We start from the raw sequence: 17,069 nt of genomic DNA on the forward strand, positions 1-17,069 counted from the left end.
GAAAACAACAGAGTTATACAGCAAAACTCAGTGGCCCTAGGAAAGAAAAAGCCTTTCCATGAAGACTTGGGATGAACCTGGGATGTGAACCTGGGTTTTCCAAGGAATGGGGGCACTGGTTTGGGGCGTTCCATTATCCACCACCTGTTTTTAGGAAAGCTGCTGCAATTGAGTGTCTTGGGGATCTCTCTCCCATGGCCAGGGCAACATGTTCAGCAGTTGTGGAAGGGCAGGAATGAGAGATGACAGGACAGAGAGGGTGCATGATCCAAGTTTGCGTCCTTTGGAAACGAACTGAAGTATCTACAATATTGGATACCTTGCTGGGATTATACTTTGTGGATCTGGCACATTCCAGCATCATGGCAAAGAAAATTATATTATATGTTCAGTCTAAGTTTGGACTGTTGGAAAACAGATTCAGAATCCCTATTTCCTTTTCCGGACCCTTTTCTTCCCAAGTTGGTTTCTTTCCTACCCCGCCCACTGCTACATCCTGTGTTATCCTCGGCCTTGTCTCTTCATGCTCTGCACGAACGGGCCGTTCCCACTCGCGGCAGTCACAGGCGCACCGGGGGAACGGAGCTCGAGCATTCCGCTCCCCGCGGGCTGCGGAGCCGGGACGCGCTGGAGCAGCGGGAGCGCGGCCGCGGCCCGGGAGCGCGCCTCCGCCTGACGTCACAGCCGAGTGCGCGGCGGGGGCGTGCCGCGGGCGCCGCCGGCGCAGCCAATGGGAGTGCGAGGCGTGTCCCGGCGCAGCCAATGGGAGTGCGGGGCGTGTGGCGGCGGCGCGATGGCGGCGGGGCTGTGCTGGCGGGCCGGGCTGCGCGTGGGGAGGCGGAGACTGTGAGTGACGGGCCGCGCGCGCGGGCGGGGCGGGGCGCGGGACCCCCGGCACCGCCTCCCCTCCCCCTCCCTTCCCCTCACGGCCGGAGCCGCGCCCGAGCGAGGCTCCCCCGGTCCCCCCGGGTGTGCGGGGCTGCCCTCGGGCACGGGCAACTTGGGAATGGCAGTCGGCTTCCTGCTCTAGGGGACGGTGTCCCTGCCCGCCGGAGGGGAGTCGGAATGAGGTGGTCCTTTAGGTCCCTTCCGACCCGAGCTATTCCGTGCTTGCTCCCGTTACCGGCACGTTGCCCTTGCCCGGCTGTCCGCTTTGGTGCAGCTCCTGCCCGGAGGGTGACCTTGGGTCTTTCCCATTCGTGCTCCCGGCATTGGAGGAGCGGGCTCCTTAGGGCCCCGTGCCCCATTTCCCGCAGAGGGAGCGGGGCCAGGCGAGCCGGCTCCGCACCGGGGCTTTCCCGTTGTTCAAACAGCATCCTGTGCCGCCTGCTCCACCGATGCATAGGTGGTGATGCGGGCAGGAGCAGGGGTGCCAGGGCCCCCCACAGCATCCCTTATCCTTGGGGTATCCTGAGGGCCCACGTGGGCCCGGGGCTGCGGAGTCCCCGCGCTCCTGTGGGACAACAGTGCTGTGGGGGGACACGGCTCCTGCAGTGCCTGGATGAGGGAAGGCCGTGTAGGCAACGCATGTCCACTTGTCAAGGGCCCGAAATCAGCCGGTGCTTTCCCACAGGTGGGTGAATAGATGTCGGGAATAGCACGGATTTCGGCAGGATGCTAGGAAAAGCTCTGCTTTAAACAGAGGATCGCCGTACAGTGTTGCACGATCAGGCTCCAAGTGACAAGTGCCAAGGAAGATAAAGGCTCCGCTGCACCTTCCTGCTGGAGAAGTGTGCGGGTTTCATGTCCAGCTTTCTGCCTGCAGGTGTGTGCCTGCCTGTTCCCGGGGGCAGAGAGTGACTTCTGCCAGAGGGAGGGATTGATGGGTCTGTGCTCATTTAAGGCAGGTTTTCAACAGCACTGCTAGAAGGAGAACACTTTATTCTATAGTATTGATATTAGGAAGGCAATCAAGTGTTAATTCATTTTAGTATCAATATTTAAAGCTTTAAATTCTCGCATTCTCTGCTGAGACCGTGGTTCTGTAAATATTTTATAGCTGAGTGACAAAAGCCTATGCGGTCTGTAAAACTGTAATGTAGATGTTACTGTGAGCATGCAATATTGATGCTGGTGTTCTTGGGGAGCCTCAGGGACAGCTGGAGTGCTTTGTGCTGTGCTGGAGGCACTCTGAAGAGCCCAGTAAGTCCATGTCAGTCATTCCTGCCCACAGGAGCATCCTGCCTAGCACCCAGGGTCATTTTTCCAGTCTACCCCCTTCAGTGCACTTTTACAGCCAGTTTCTGGGGAGGATGCATCCACATACATGCTTTTTTTCCCCCCTTGTTTTCACCCCCTTTTCCCCATATTGGTGCAGAATCATAAATGCTATGCCTTGCTATTTCTGGTCATGAAGAATTTTGAATATTCATACTGTGGGTGGAAGAGGAATCTACACAGTGTGAGGGCAGGGGTGATGACCTTTATGTGTGTGCAGCGCCTGTTCAGGGCTGGGAGAAGAGGCTGCCTGCATGCCATGGTGAGGCTGCACCCTTCCAGCTGTGGCTTCCTTGGCTGGTGCTACTGTGGGTTGGGACATGGCTGCCAGGCATCACAACACCCTTGCATGACTCCCAGAAGATGTGATGGTGTCCCCGTGGTGGGATTTGGCTGCTCCTTGTCATCAGTGCTGCTGTGGAGCCCAAGAGGCCACTGGGCAGATAGAGACCACAGAATTTTGGGCGTCCAAGCAGTCAGAGACCACAGCAGGATGAGGCATGAGGAGTCCTTGCTCACTGTGTGCACTTGGGAGAGAAAATACAGGGATGACTTCAAATGTCAGCAATCAATGAACACGTTGATTGGATTTAATTGGCTCTTGTGTCCCACAGAGCTCTCTGCCATGCTGTTGGACGGGGAACCCTAATTACAGCAGGTACTTCCGATGTGGTGTGGCTGCCTTTCCAGCTGCTGCCCTCCTCCTTCATGTGCGTGCTGCTGCCCCTGTGAGGCTGGGGGGAAGCAGTGCTGCCCAGAAAAGGAGGACCGAGTGTTTGTGTTATTACCAGGCAGGTACCCAGAGCTGGTTTTTCTTATTTGCCATGTTCCAGAGCCTACTGGCTCTCTCTGCCTGTGAAAGATTTTTGTGTTGGAAAAAGTTAAAAAACCCTTCATCCAGCTGTTTTTAGTAGCAAGTGCAGCTATTTTTGCTGTTGTTCTCGCTTTGCTTGGTGACGATGCTGTAAGAGAGGAGCATTGCACATTGAAGCACAGTCACCTGTTTGCCCTCAGTGAGCCAAGCACGTCACCCATGTACAAGAGGGTTTTATGACATGTATTCATTTGCATGGCATACCCCAGGCAGATCCATACCCACATGCCTGTGCTAAATCAGTCAAAGGCAGCATCCACATCTCAGTGGAACGCTGCAGAGCATGGAATGTACAGCGTGGGCATGTAGAGCCTGTTGTGCCAAAGGGGCAGACACTGGCATGCCTGCTAGGAACAAAGGAGCCTGATGAGTACTAACCCCGTGTCAGATCTTCTTCAGAGACTGTGCTTATGTCATTTAAAATTTCTAGCATTGGGAGTTTCTTTTCTCATCATCAATTCTCATCAATTTCCCTCCCAGGAGTCCACCACTCCTGGGCCTTGTGTTTCAGGCTCCAAGTCTGTATCTGCTTGGTAAATTAGTGAAGATGTTTTTCATGTATTGGACACTGGAGGGTGCTAATGCAATGGGAGCCGAAATTGTTGTAGCAAATTAAAGGGTTCCCTTTTGTTAGTTGTGAAATAGTTTTATTCTTTGATGCAGGTTTTAAATGGAAAGACATGAATTGTGGTCCTTAGCTGATCCTGTTCAGCGTGTGCAGAGCTGTGACCAAGAATATCAATAAAGTGTTATGTCTGTGAGGGATTTCTTTCCTTAACCTCAATCAAAAAAAATCACTCATTTTATGTTCTACACATTTTAAAGTGTGTCTTTTGAGATTATGGCCTCAGGGTGAAAATTATTTGAAAGTGTGACTTTCTAGTGATAAAAACACTTTATCTGGCAGAATTGCTGAGCCGCACGTGCAGAGTCTGCTTTTCTACAAGGTCACTTTGGTTCACTGAAATGAATATTGTTGTGTTGCTAGTGGGGTGAGAACCTGATAGCAGCTCACACTGGGGAGGGCACCCATTGGGGACACCCTGAGCACCCCTAATCAAGTCCCTGGCACTGTGATCCTGTCTCTGGGGTGGACCTGATGGAGCCTCAGTCTACCTTGCATTCTGGGCTGTGTGTGAGGGCATTCCATCACAGGGAATGTGTGTAGGATGGGGCATTCCATCAGCCATCAGGTGAAGCACGTCACAAAACTGAGCCTTAGCTCTGGTGTTTCGAATTCACTCAAACATTTTTGTTAGGATAAAGTTCCATTGAGAGGTCTTAGAGCAAAGGAGGTATTACCTGTTCTCTCTGCTCCAGCTTTCTGCTCAACCAGGTCTCTGCTCTCCTTTGCCCTTGGCAGGAAAACATGGGCCCAATATAAGGTCCCTGTTGTGCACTCTAGCAACTCCACAGTTGGCATGAAGGACTGTGAAACTACTGCCCAAGCCACTTTTCATCCTGGCAGCAGCAGAGGTATGATGGTGGATAATTAATGCTAATGAGAAGCAGGATGCAAAGCTGGGTGTGTCCAGCTAATCACCACTGGCACCTCAACTGGTCTGCTAAAGCCTGTGCTGTTCTGGACAGTCCTGTGTGCTCCTGTACCTGCCCTTGCAAACTCATCACCCAAATGAAAGCCAGTATTTGTAATGTGTGAGCAGAAAGAACTGGGTACAAATACATCTTCCTTAGCAGCCTTTCTTGTTTGATATGCATGGAAAATGAGTTACTCCTCTGTCTCATTCCTTTTGCAAATGAATTGGGTTGGCCTGTCCTGGAAAAATATTGTTATCTTGCTGTATTATATCAGTCAGGTTTTATTCTCTCCCAGGTGATGAAGTTTGCTTACATATGGTTCAATTTTTATTTCTTTTAAAAATACGCAGTTTTTTTCTGAATTCCTCCTTGAACTGAAGATGTGTATGAACACTCGAGAAAGATCCTGTGGATGAGGAAACCAGAATCTCCTGTTCTGATACCAACAGGGACCTGCTGTTCATCTTGCAACCAGAAGCATGGACAATTTCACAGCAGAGTCGCTTGGGTGTTTATCAGAAGCAGCAGAAATGTACCTAGTTAAAAGTTTGCACTTTTTTTGCAAAGAGTTTTAGTAGCTTACCAGAATAGGGTTATAAGGGGATGTGAGCAGAAAAGCTTTTTAAAATCACTGTAATAAGTAGTGGTACTGAAGACACTCTGTTTAAGAGTAGCCTAAGCACACAGATGAAGTCTAAGCAGACAGAAAGAGATCTGGTTGACAGTATTGGTCTGGTTTAGCAGCTTTCAGAGAAGGTTGCTTCTTCCATTGCAACTCCATGCTTCCAAGCAGAGAGCCAGGGTATGCATCCTGGTGTTGTTTCCAGAACCAACGTGTTAGCTGTGGTGCCAAAAGGATTTGAATTTGTGCATTTTATGTAGATGGTGTCCTAACTTGGAGTGAGAGACCTTTCTCCAGAAGAGAAGGTTAATGGACCTTCCACGAAACCTGTGTGTGTGACTGCATTGAGTTTAAACACTGCCAGCTGTGGGATGGCATCTTGAGGTCCAGTGCCAGCCCTGCATGGGAAAGGAGGGCGTGTGTTCCCTTGGTGGGTGCTCAGTGCCTTCCATCATTGAGCTTTCACACACTGGGGCAGTATTTCTTGGCTACTCATAAAGGCTGGGTGAGTGGGATCCCTGGAGTTTTCATACCTGTTGGGGAGATTGGGCTGCTGTATTTGAGGTCTCTTTTCTTAAGAGCCATTCTGGCAGGTAAAAGCCCCTTGATGAGCTTTGTAGAATTTCTGCTGATGAACCCCTGTGTATCTCCTCCTGTCCTCTGCACATCATGTGAGTTTTTGGTAGTGCTTTTTCCTGGACCCCTTGCTCACACCTCCCCGAGTTCTGAACCTCCTTGTTTGGAAAGGGGAAACACTCAATTTGCCCTTATTTTGTCAACTGGGCTGTGCATGGAGGTGTTTCTCCAGCCACTGCCCTTTTATGCACTTCCCTCTTTCATTCCACAAGGGTGAGGAGCACAGCAGGTCTGCAGAACTTCGACTGCAAGTGGGTCTGGAGGTCAGTTTGTGGTTTCTTAGCCCTAGGATGTTGAACAAGTCTCCTTCCTATATTTTACCTTATTTTCTGGTCAGACCTATATTTACTTCCCAGGTCTCCCTGTGCCCTTTAAATCTCCCGGCATCACTGGTGTAAATAGGATTTGCCTGTCCCTGTGAAATGGGCATCTCTGTGGCTGCTTGCCCTGCCTTCTCTGGCTCTTTGTGGGACAGGGCTGTCCAGTTGTCATTGTCTGCGTGGCCAAACCTGCCTCCTTCTCTGCCTTTTTAATTAAAAAATGGTTGGCATCAGGGGCTCCTGCAGCAATGAAAGGGGAATGATGAAACTTTGAAGAATTTGGGGCATAAAGTTGATCTCTAAATTTCAATGTACTCGTTGCACTTAAGCAGTTGATACATTTTATTATTGAGCATTCATGTGACCTAATTTCCCTTAGTACTGTACATTTAGCTTTATACATCTGCACCTAATTTGTAAAAAAGGACTTAATGAGAAACTTCAAACAGTTTAAATGTCAATTACAAAGAAAGCGAGGTTTTAAAGTTCCAGTAATCTGTCCATATTGGTCATCGAAACATGATCCCAGGTGGACGTTAATTCGAGACAGATGGCATTCCAAAGGCACAATTACAAAGAGCTTATATATTTTCAACACTAACAAGCTGTCACGCTATGTTGTAGCTACACTTCCACTACTGTATAAGCACAATTGCTGCTTTATCTGCTGTGGACTTGGTAATAAAGGGGTTTGATTCCCCACTCTTGATATTGTCAGTGGGATTTTTGTGAACCAGAGAGCGGGGTTAGTTAGTGTGAATATCTTTCATCTGCCCTGCCTGTTGGGTCGGGGGGTTGTGTTTGTTTCTGTGGTTTTTGTTAAGTTGGTGAAATGTTCTTCAAGGAAAGGAGAGGAAATGTTGAATATGGGCATAACAAAACTAGTTCATCACAGCTATATTTCTATTTCCTGGCAACATTAATTAACTTCAGCCTTATCAGCTGCTGGGCAATAGCTATGATGATTTGTTAAAACCCCCAACATCCTGGATGTTTTCAGTTAAAAAGTTGTCTGAAAGCCTTTGGAGTAATGCACATGTTACTTGGAAGACTGAAATCCAAGGGATTAATAGTGGCTTGACTTGCAGTGGTGTAAACGGGCAGCAGCTTGGCTGAAGCCAGGCAGGAGTGCTACCCTGGGAAGAAGTCAGTTGGAATTATTTTCAGATTTCTGAAAATATTCCTAGGCCCAAAGGCAGAGGTGGAAGAGCAAGGTCAAGGACGAAGCAAGGTCAAAGCAGGGTTTCCATTAGACTGAAGCATCAACATGTGGAGTAGTTGATCGAGTAGTAGATGGCCCTAGCCTTGGCAAGGGGTTGGACTAACTGACTGTTAAAGGTCCTTTCCAGCTCAAACTATTCTGTGTGGTAGATGGCAAGGTTTGTTGTTGAAGGACAATGTTTGGTATCTAGTTAGTAGTTGAGGTGGGCAGTGATCCGTGTGACTGAATGATGAAAGTTAATTTGGCATATTTTCCAGACTTTTTGTTTGTTTCTTGAAACCAGGTCACTAAAAAGCAAGACTTGCATGTCTATGACTAGACGGTGTTTTAATAGGCTTTAAAAATCCTGTGCTGCTAGCAGCAAGATTAATAACACTCCCCAGGAAGGTTTTTAAGCTCCTAAGGGCACGAGTGTCCTCTAAGAGGTGCTGAGAATTAAGAGCTTATATTTCTGCTCCTTTATCTACCTTTCATTGGTAAGTGGAGAAGAAAGCAGGTAGGCTAAGATGTTCATCCTCGCAAGGCAGGAATTAAATGGTAAGCTTACACTCTTTAATTTTTGTTTTTCATTAATGAATGTTATAAATAGGTTTTTTTAAAAGCATCATACCTGGCTTCCATTTTTGAAGGAGTTGTAGGTGCTATTTGAAATATGCAGCTCACCAACAAGTGAATTGGACTCTTGAGCCACACTTGAAACAAAATACCAATTTTGCCTGCAGTTTTACTAGGTTTCCTGGTTTATGCAGTGGCATTTGAATGGCCTCTAATAATTGTTTTTAGCAAGAAAAAATTCTAACAAAAATGAAAAACACAACTCAAACCTCATTAGCACTGTATTTGGCATGCCATGAATCATTAAATCTTTATATAAATGCAGAAGTAATTTGTAACAAACAAAATCCTTTCTTTTTTTGGAAAGACTTTCTTTTGACTTTTTGTTCATACTGCTAAGGTGCAGTATGTTTTCCAAACACTGGATATTATTACCAGAATAAGAGCAGAACCAATCAGTGTTTAATTAAATATTATCTATAATCCTTGAGTGTCAGATATACTTAGTTGTGATAAGTGAAAAATATTAGGTGCAAAATAAAAGACTAATAAATACTTAGATAGGGTCTTTTTAACCTAATTTTTTTTTACCTAAATGTGGTGCTATTGTGTGTTGTTTTCAAGTGGTTTCCCCTTGGATTTTCTCAGTGCTTATCAGGGGAACATACTGAAGTCTTTTTATTTAGATCAGACTTGCTTTGAGAGTAACTAATTGTTCAAGTCCAAGTGGGAAACTTTCTTGCACCTGGAAAATTAGGAAAGCAAAAGATGTCCACATCCTTTCCCCAGTGGTTCTTCACCTGTGAATTTGAACTGCAGCGGTAGTAAAAGTTTTGTGGACCTCATTTTATGTGAGATCATTAAGCGACAGGAGAATTCAGGACTAGCTGCCCTTCGTAATTCAGGACACTGAAAGGTGCCATTTATAAGCTCAAAGTGCCTGCAGGAAGGCAAAACAGGCTTGTAAAAGCCATGCTCCGAACCCTGCAAGGGAACCAGTTTGTACTGCTGCTTGCAGCCTTGGAGTGGCAAAATTGCAAAGGTGGTGGGGTTTGGTTTAAAAAAATGGAAAAACACCTGCCTTTAATATTTCATGTAATAACTTGAGTTTTCACACTTCTTGTGTTGATAACTCTCTTTTCCCATAACAACCCAAAAAACATCCCAGGCAGTGATCCCAGTAAAACCTTAGCAGTTGAACTGCCCTGCTGTTGGACTTACTGTCTTCCCTGTTACAGCCCACTGTTTTGCTGAGCTGTTAATTTGGCTATAAAATAAGTCTGTCCTGGCTTTTTAATAATATTTTGCAACTGGTGACCTTGGCCCATGACATGGGCCAGGCATTTTGTAGGGAGAGCTCCTGCCTCCTTATTGCTTGAGAAGGAGTAGCAGCATGTACAACACTTGAAAGGGGGTGATATGGTGATATGCTGTTGTTACAACTCTGAACAGGCAATTTAATCTGCAAAATTCACAATATGCTTTATGGATTTAGAAAGCCTGAAAGGCAGCCCAAGGAAACAGTGAGCCCAGTGTTTTTTCCCAGAGCAGGTACTGCTTTCTTTACCTGCTCCCCTGTTAATCCTCAAATAAGAGCTGGAGCTGTTGTTTTAAAGTTCATGACCAAAATGTAGCAATTGCTGCCTGGAATGAGCCATCCACATCTGTAATCTGAAATGGCTGGGGCTGAACTCTTCCAGTCAGGCCAGAATAAGCCAACTATTCATGGCCACATTAATGTCCTGTGGCGAACTTACCTGGGTGCCCATTTGCACCGTCAGAGCCCAAATGCCAGCAGAGACAAGAGCTGACTGCACATCAAGTCTGCCTGCAGTGTCTTTGCTTTGTTAATCTGGATTAATTCCACACCTGCCTGCTTGTGCACACCTATTCCAGCAGCACCTGGCTGTGCAGTGTGGTATCCAGCCTGTGCTCCCTCCTCCTGTGGATCATGTAGGAGCCAGTGGAATGGCTGCACTTTGGAAGCACATCAGTATTATTCCATTCTCTGTCACTGCTTTTGTTGGATTGCCGTGCTCAGGGCCCCAGACACTGCACTGAGCTCACTGTGACCCCAGGCCTTTGCAGAGCCGACTGCAGGACTCAGACCTTTGTAACCACTATTAAAAGGCAGTTATGTGACTGTTTATGTTACAGCCAGGTGCTTTGCTGCCTCTGGACATGCTGTTACTTGACAAAATTTCGTATTTTTCAAATTTGTGATCCAAATGTGATGAATATACTTTCCTGAGGACCTTACTCTGTGTAAATGGCTCAGCAGCCTTCAGCCACTGCTCAGATTTCTGTGGGGGATGTGAGTCACGTTTTTCTGGCTCTCTGAAGGGACGTGTCCACTACAGCATTCCTGTTATTTCTCTATTTCCTTTGTGAAGGACATAAGGTTTCTAGATATCATATCAGTAATATATTTCTAATGACATTTTTGGGGAATTTATTGTTCAAGTTCTCCGACTTGTAGTACATTTCTGAGTTCTGTGGGTTCCTTTATTGAGGCTTTATATATGAATGCATGTTTTATGGGCTTATTGCCTTAACCATTCACTTATTTTGTTAAATCTCTAGTGATACTAAAGCACTGAAGGTGCTTTGGGTTGGATCAGCACCAAACAGTGACTTCGATATACTGGAAGCACAAAATCTATTTTCTTACTGACTGGTTTTTTTAGAAGTTGATAGATGTGAAAACCATTTAACAGTTGGATTTTTTTTTACTTTTCTGTTAAACTAAGCTACTGAGGAAATCATCCTACTGCTACATGCTGCAATATGTCAGAAACACCGTTATGTTATAGTTGCATCATTATCTAAAGGAAAAATTGAGTGTGGGTTTGAAGTCGACAAGTGATGAAAGTAGCCCTGAGGTTGTCAATTAGAAAGCTAAGGCCTGGAACTGATAAGTTAATGACCAGTCCCCTTCACACCCCCTGGCTTTGCTGCCTGCTCCCGCCTCACCCTGCAGCAGCTTTACTGCTTGGAACAGAAATAAAAGGCTCCCATTACTTTGTGTCCCAAAATGTATCTCACTGATCCTGTTCACTCAAAGGCTTGGCTGATTGCGTTCTTAGTTTGGACAGATAGTTAAATGAGGAGAAATGAAATGTAGCGGATTGAAAATACAAACTCAAAATCATCCCTTTTTATTTTTTAATTAGTTTGTTCATTTTTGTTTAAATGTTGAACTGTTAACATGGTTTTTTTCAGACTATCCTCCTGCAGTACACACAGCAAATTTAGCAGCAGTGCATAATTTTAACTTCTACCGTATGTTTGTTTGCAGGTTTTAAAAGCTGAAACTTAATGGCAGGCAGTTGGAACCCATGTGTGCCTGCTAAAGGCAGAGGACAACATGTGTGGTTTTTGTGAAGGGAAATACTGGTTACCAAAGTTTATGATATAATGTAGTGTAATACAAAGTGTTTGTATTTTGCTTGGGCAGGAGGGAACTAATGTGTTGCCATTTCTCCTGGAGAACACGTGGGCTTAGATAAATAGATATTATTTATCTTAGATAAACCATGTCAAACAACAAACAGGACTTGCTCAGATTTTAATGATTCTTGGTGTGCTGTGTGGTGAGAACAACAGTAACTTTATGAAAAGAGTAGTAATAGAAGTAGATACAGGCATTGTGCAAAACAAAACATGTAATTCATCTTCAGTTTTTGAAATTTCATTTATAAGTTTTTAGGGCTTGTAAAAGTTTGCAGTTGGGCACCCCCTTTGCAGTTTGTTATTGGCACTGCTTCAGTGGCAATGGAGAGCCTAGATTTTTTTCCACATAGCCCTCTCTCAACCTAGAAGAGATAAGTAATAATGATGAGATTGAGAAGGCAGTTTAATTTGTAAGAACATGCAAGTTTTTGACCTTTCTGGTAGTTTCACTGTAACCAGCAAACATCTGTTGAAAAATAAAAAAATTGTAATTGCTACTTACCTGATGCAATCCAATTAAATGGTGCTCTGAGCAGGGACTGCTGCTCTGGAGTCCCTCTCTCCTCCAGCCTGATTCCAAACCATGGAGTAAATCTTTTTCTAGCTTAATTCACAGGATAAGAGATGTGACATTGTGTTAAACAACTCAGCATGGATGGTATTTTCTCCTGATGTGCCACCTCTGCCCGAGACCCATGGGGTTGTGCTTTTCAGTACTTTCCCACAGAAGCAGTGCAGAAGAGGTAGTGCATGATTTTCCAAAGGCACATGCTCCTTCTGTGCCCTACTTTAACTTACTCCTTGAGATACAGTACCCATAAATAATGAAAATGTGCAATGACATTTTTAATTAGAGGCTTTGTTTTCTTACACATTGTGACGCTGGTGTTTCTAGAGCTACAGGATAACCTCTTGTGGTGGCCTGCTGCAAGAGAGGTTATCTCACGATGAAGAGCACTGTATCTAGTTTAGCCTGGCTGGTTCAGGTATCACATCTGCCAGAAGGTATAATTCTGCAGTTTCCTTCTAAGATGATCCTTCCCTTGGATTGCAGTTTTGTCTTTGCAGGAGTCTTCTCTAGTTATTTTTTGAATGAAGTTCTGAAAGTTAATGGTGTTGGGTAAGAAAAGCTCTTATCTTTCTGCATTTTTCTTTTCTTGCCCTCTTGCACACAGTTTTACTCACCTGTCAGCCCAGCAGGGTACCAGGTACATCCACATGCTGTAAGGAAGCCTGTCAGCCAAATTTTGGTGGAGCCAGTAACTGCTCTACAAAAGGCAGACTGATGCAAAAAATCTCCATCTCTCCCAGTGGGTTGGGTTCTGCTCCTCTGGGATTTTTCCCCTCCCCTTTTGTTTCTGTTATTGGTTGTGTGTTTCCTCAGCCATGACACTCTTTCAGCTTGACAGTCCCTCTCTTGCCACGTGTTTCTTTTGTCATGCTTTAAGCACATCTGTGTGTTTCAGTGTGGATGGTTTGATATGTATGCTGTTTGCTTACCAGTATACACCAGTTGCTGCCACAGCACATGAAGCACAGCATGCTGAACAGTGCCCATCTTAGGGTAAAGCCTGTGGTGCCCTACAGAGAGGGTACAGGCTGAATTTGGTTTTGTCTCTCTTTCTCTACCTAAGGAGTAAGAGTCTCGTTTTAGGAGGAAAAGTTTCTTTTTTGTTTGCAATGCTGGATCCACATAAACTCTTGACTCTCAAGAAGTTTGGTTGCATTGGATCACGTCTGTCTGAAGGTAGGGAAGCCTGGCATCAGAGCTTTTGATGATATAAACTTTCTAAGGCTAAATTCAAAGGGGCTCCTTTCCACCTACATACTTTACCTTCTCTGCCAAACAGAACCTGAGCAATGCTTCCTTCCCTTTAGAGTGCTCTCACGCCCCATTTCACATTCATCTGACTAGGTAAATGTAGGAAAGAAATGAAAATGACTTACCAAAGAGTGATGTGGCATTTCCTAACATTTCTTTTCATTCTAGTAGAGAACCTTAAAATTGCGAAAAATCTTGCCTAGATCCAATAATTTGGAATGAATAGAACCATGTCTTATACACAACAAATTAAAAAAAAAAAAAAAAGAACAAAAGAAAAGGAAAACACAGTGACACAGTGCTTGCACAAGAACACATTCAGAGTGTGAAAGTTGACTTGGGATTTCCAGATTTGTAATTTCTAAGACAAAATTGAAGTGCACTGTGGTCTTTATGCAGTCACAATGGATTTCCTTTGAGTATATCTGAAATGATACAGACCTCAGTTAAGTCAACCTTGTCTTTAATGTCAGTATCATCACCTAAGACACATGCCATTGGCAGCATGTCTTCCCACAGAAACTCAGCACTGGTGTTCCTGAACAACATAAACCAGAAAATGAATGTAGTCTCAAATGGCTACATTTCTTTGGGCATTTTTGCTTTGGGTATTTTTTATCAGCTTCTTTGACTGCTTTTGCCTGGAAAATGGTATATTAACCTGAAAGCACGACCAACAAATGGCAGAATCTAAGAAACAAAAATAGACATGATAGTTTAGATTTGGTATTGTAATCTATGACTGCATAAAATGACATTGATTATGCAATGGTAATGGCAAAATTAAAGGGTTTTGAACCTGAGCATAAACTTGCTGGGGCAAACCAGCAATGGTTTGGGCCTTTCTGGTATTTCGGACTGCAAATATGTTGGGAGGCCTTGGCTTCAGAGACAGGAATTCTGACCCTTTGCCAGATGGATCTGTTGCAATGCCTGACAAGATCTGCAGCGTGGAGAGTAGGACCTGCAGGATGTCTTCACTCCACAACCATGAAGGGAATTAGTTTAGGAAAGAAAGACATTGAAAATTTTTAGCACTTTAGACACTGCCAGATTCTTTTTCAGACCACTTGCAGCCTGTTTACAACGGATAAAAATTATGTTCTGGCATCTTTGTATAAAATATATGAGATGTAGGTCTTGCTACTTTCTGCCACCAGTAATGGTAATGCTGGTATATTCCTCCGTTAAAGGAAAAAATTCTGGAACTAAATGATAAGCAGAGAGCTGAAATCAATGAGATGGCAACAACTTTGTGATCAAGAAATAAATAAGAAAAACAGTTTTCAAAAATTCATGCTGGGTATATTTATTCTTAAAAATATGCCTAATTGCCTAATAAAATTACAGCAAATCCTAAATTTACTGTAATCTGTTTGAATAATAATCCCCCACCCCCAGCCAAAACAGAAACAGTGCTTCCAGGTTGTGGATCAAACCATTCAGCTGATGAAAGTCAAAATCTAAACTCTGGAAGCCCAAAGTGTTTGAAGTATTGTGTTGGCTTTTGAGATCAATAGCCTCCTCTGCAAGTACCAAGAGAATATTTTCTTCAATATATTCAATTAGCTCAGTTAAATGACTAATTTATTCAAACTTGACCAATTGGGAGTTGAAAGAAGCAGAAAAGCTTGTTCTTCTCTACCAATCTGTGAATAAAAGCTAATTATGAGAGGATTAGATTTGCTAATACTACAATATTGGAGGATATTAAGACCAAATACTAGATTGGTGCTAATTCTAGCTAATACTAAGTTATTTTAATAGATAAATTTTTAAATCTAATCAGTATTTTTTACAAGTCCAGCCTCTCTCAGATAGTGCTATGCAAGCTATAAGCTTGCATTATGTTTTAAATTGTATTCCAGTTTTCATCCAAAGAAACATAAATCCTAAGTAAACACAAAGAGATCAACTAGTAAATAAGAATTGTGCCATACATGATTTTCTAATAAAAACAGTAAAATTAATCTGAAAAAATGTATAATGAGGTATAGAAAAGTTTAAATATATATCAGCAGAGCTACTCTGTCCTTCTGGCTAGCAATAAGAAGTGCCAAATTTAGTGTAAAAGCTATATTTAGTTACAAAGCAACATACTTTAGTGGTTACAAACTGAGAATTAACCTTTCTCCGAGAAAATAACTAAAACCTTTACATGGGAAAACATGCTTCAAATTAATTATCTAACTCAAGGTTTCCCATTTGGTAGTGTAGTTTATTTTTAAGAAAATAGTCTTGAAAGATTTAATCCTGCTGAAAGTCATCAATAACTGAAGTGAACCTAACCATCAGTGCAAACTTGACATAAGGATTCAGGAATTCAGCCAAGAAAGCGATGTCAAGAAAATGCGAGGATACAATTTTTCAGTCCTGTCCATAAACATTTGGTACATGGGACACCCCACAATGAAATTTAATTACCTCTTCTGCTGGTAGGATCATGAGAGAAAACCTTGCTTCAGGCACCAGCACAATGAGGTACGGAGGACATGATGGAGCGTCTCGGTCATCGCGCCTTTGCGGCAGAGACGCTGCTGAGTCCTGCTGCCTTTGGTCCGTGGTGTCCCCAGCTCTGGGACAGAGCCAGCATGGTTCCTCTCCATCTACTGGTCACTCTGGAAGCTGTTCCTGTAAATGCCAATTTGTAACCTGTCATCAAATTGCTTTGAAAAAACACTACTTTCAGTTGCTGCTTAAAAATCATTTTGGCACTTCCCCACAAGCAGAGTCCCCAGGTGGTACTGAGTTTCTGAGGGGTGGTCCTTCTCCAGCAACTTACTTGACAGTGTGGCTGGATGACTCTTCCTCACCTCTTAGCCAAGGTGAATGACTGGAGCAGTACAGACCAGTGCTTGGTGCAGTGCTGCCAGACTAAGAAGCAATCTCAGGGTGCTGCAGCACCCCATTTGTGCACCTGCTGCTGTGTGCCTGGGTAGCTTCTTTATGTTTTGAGCTCTCATGAACATGGGTTCCTCATCTCCAGCAGGTCCATAACAGAGCAGTGTAACTTAGCAGTAGCACACTAGTAAATAGAAAAGGAATTTACGCTGGACATTTTGCTGGGTAGAATGGCCTGTTTCCCCCAGCTCCCTATTTTCCCCAAGGCTGATCACTTCTGTTGCTGACAAGCCTGGGAGAGAATTGTTCTTAACTGGCCACCCAGCCTGGTGCTCACTACTGGAGGCACAGCAATGCACCAATGATGGGTGTTTAAGGGATGAAAAGCCCAGATGATCATGTTTACATCCCCAAAACTATTAAGATGAACAGGCTATGGGTTCATCCCAGCCTCTGTTCTTTGCAGCCTCCCTTACTGGGCTGTGGGAGGTGAATCCCCAGCCCTGCTTGGGCATTCACCGTGACAGCGACGAGGCTTTACATCTTTATTGAACTGTAACCGCCAGTGTAAAGGGTGCTGAGATAAAGGCTGTGTGTTACCTGCCCTGTGTGTCTGCCAAGGCTCCAGACTTTTAAATATGCTATTTCTTTGCAGCCCGTTTCAAGTGAAAATCCAGATTTTGCCATCTCTCCCCCACATACATCCACTGTGAAATTCAGCACAATATTTAGGTTTCTCTGGACTGATTTTCAGGACAACTTGGACCTTAATTTTTTTTCCTGTGATGTTTCTAAAACTGGCAGAAGAAGAATTTTTTTTAAGCCTGCATATGCTGCAATGAGTATTTTAAAATAAAGATTTTTTTTTTTAATCTGTAAGCATGTTTAATGCTTGTATAAGGTGCCAGATTTTAATTACAGTTGGCATTTATAAGTGTGCTGCTGGCAATGGCAACCATATTGCTGAA

At 44.1% G+C, this 17,069-nt stretch overlaps 1 protein-coding gene across 1 annotated transcript in view; it reads left to right on the forward strand.

The window, feature by feature from the left end:
* The first annotated feature begins 730 nt into the window (after positions 1-730).
* CLYBL (citramalyl-CoA lyase) overlaps positions 731-17,069 on the forward strand; it is a 165,279-nt gene continuing 148,940 nt past the window's right edge. The window contains exon 1 of the mRNA XM_058825595.1: positions 731-846. Coding sequence (XP_058681578.1) covers positions 731-846 — 116 coding nt within the window. The remainder of the gene's footprint in view (positions 847-17,069) is intronic.

This window comes from Ammospiza caudacuta, chromosome 2 (genome assembly GCF_027887145.1).
Source record: "Ammospiza caudacuta isolate bAmmCau1 chromosome 2, bAmmCau1.pri, whole genome shotgun sequence".
Classification (NCBI taxonomy): domain Eukaryota; kingdom Metazoa; phylum Chordata; class Aves; order Passeriformes; family Passerellidae; genus Ammospiza; species Ammospiza caudacuta.